This window comes from Cyprinodon variegatus, unplaced genomic scaffold, assembly GCF_000732505.1.
Source record: "Cyprinodon variegatus isolate N-32 unplaced genomic scaffold, C_variegatus-1.0 Scaffold1860, whole genome shotgun sequence".
Classification (NCBI taxonomy): domain Eukaryota; kingdom Metazoa; phylum Chordata; class Actinopteri; order Cyprinodontiformes; family Cyprinodontidae; genus Cyprinodon; species Cyprinodon variegatus.
In genome coordinates, this window is record NW_015152313.1 from 63,991 (window position 1) to 65,693 (window position 1,703).

At 42.2% G+C, this 1,703-nt stretch overlaps 1 protein-coding gene across 1 annotated transcript in view; it reads right to left on the minus strand.

The window, feature by feature from the left end:
• LOC107104724 (NACHT, LRR and PYD domains-containing protein 3-like) overlaps nt 1-1,703 on the minus strand; it is a gene marked incomplete at its 3' end in the record, with an annotated part of 8,796 nt that overhangs the window by 5,509 nt on the left and 1,584 nt on the right. Inside the window, exon 2 of the mRNA XM_015404801.1 lies at nt 1,056-1,155. Within this exon, the coding sequence (XP_015260287.1) occupies nt 1,056-1,155 (100 nt within the window). The remainder of the gene's footprint in view (nt 1-1,055; nt 1,156-1,703) is intronic.

The window sequence follows — 1,703 nt, forward strand, 5'->3', positions numbered from 1 at the left end:
GATATCAAAAAAGTACTCCAGAGTGTTGTTCAGCATGGGGGTGAGTAGAAAATGAAGGCTAATCATGTTTTGGGTGTACTATTCCTTTAACCAATCCCCTTGGGGAGCAGTGGGCTGCCTTTGTTAGGCGCCCAGGGAGCAGTTTTAGGTTAAGGGTCTTGCTCAGGGACCCAGAGTGGCAGTCTGTGGGAGTGGGGGATCAAACTCACAATCTCAGGATTCAAAGCCCTATTCCCTAACCACTAGGCCGCCACTCCCCCACGTGGCGAAACGTCTTCAAACCTTGGAAAGCAAGTCCAGTGGATATTTTTTTAACTTTTACGGAATATATTTTTTAGATGTGCAAGATAAATATTTCATCTTTAATGACAGGTAAAGCTATTTCATTTTTCGTCAGACTGCTGACATATTTCCTTCCAAGGGTGCAAAAAATGTTTGCCCATTGACTCTTGTTAAAAGTTTTCCATGCGCAGTAGCTCCTCTGCATATACAGAACTATAGTAGAGCTGTGTGTACACCAAAGCTATGCACTGAGCTGACAGGAACTATCGTCACAGTCGTTGTGCGGGTGATTGACAAGCTGAGTCGTGGGAGGGAACTATACTTACCAAGAACAGCTGGAGGTGAAATCATTTGGACCTGATCAGCCTCAAAATGAATCAGCAGTCCAAAAGACAGATAAAGATGGTTCACTTGGTCTTGTTCCAGGACCTGGTTAAGCTACAAGGCTTGGCTAACTGCAAAGAGTGAGGCTAACGCTGTATTCTGTCTTACAAAAGTCAGGATCTGACCCAGCATGGATAAAGACAGCTAGGACATATTTAAAGCACTTCTTATAAAAGGAAAAAAGAATGAACAATCTGGCTATTAATCCATCTGACATCGTAGCAGTCCAATGCTGAGGTAACTCTATTTTCTGCATTGTGTGGTCATTATCAATATTTTTTAATCCTTGATTGGCATAAAAATAATGCTTGATGATGTCTAAAGATGTTTATTTTTTGGTCGGCATTACTCAAATAATGTTCTATCACAAATAAAGAAATGGGTCTTACAATACAATCGGAGTCCCGAGAAGTTTGAGGTTTCAGGACAGATGAACCACAGGAAGACTCTGATATCTGAAGGTCCTCTTCAAGGTCCTCTACAAGGCATCTACAAGGCATTGGGGGTAATAACATGGGTTAGGGTTAGGCTTATCTGAAGCATCAAACATGATGGAGCTTTTGAAGTAAACTTTGAGATACAGCATGTTTCATTAATCAGGATTTGTGTACACTCTTTTTTGTGTTTGGTATAAGCAGTGATGGGAGTAATGGCGTTGAAAGTAATGCCGTTAATAACTCTGTTACCTTGTTTTAGTGACGAGTAATCTAACTAATAACTTTGACTGTAACTACAACGTAGTTACCTCTGCCAACACCCCGTTACTGCACGTTACTCAGGTCCCACAATTAACCTTTTTTTCATGATAGGACTCGTGCGCGCCTCGTCAGGAGAGAGGGGAGGATGAGATTGGCTGATGTATAGTGAGATGCAGTGTGCTGCATTTCCCCATCAGATAACGGCATTCTCGCTAAAGGCACGTAACAGCCGCCCTGTGCCCGCGCCACAGAAGAACTACGGAGAGCTTGAAGGATCAAATGTTAGCCTATATGGAGAAAGGGAGAAATCTAGATAGATAGATAGATAGATAGATAGAT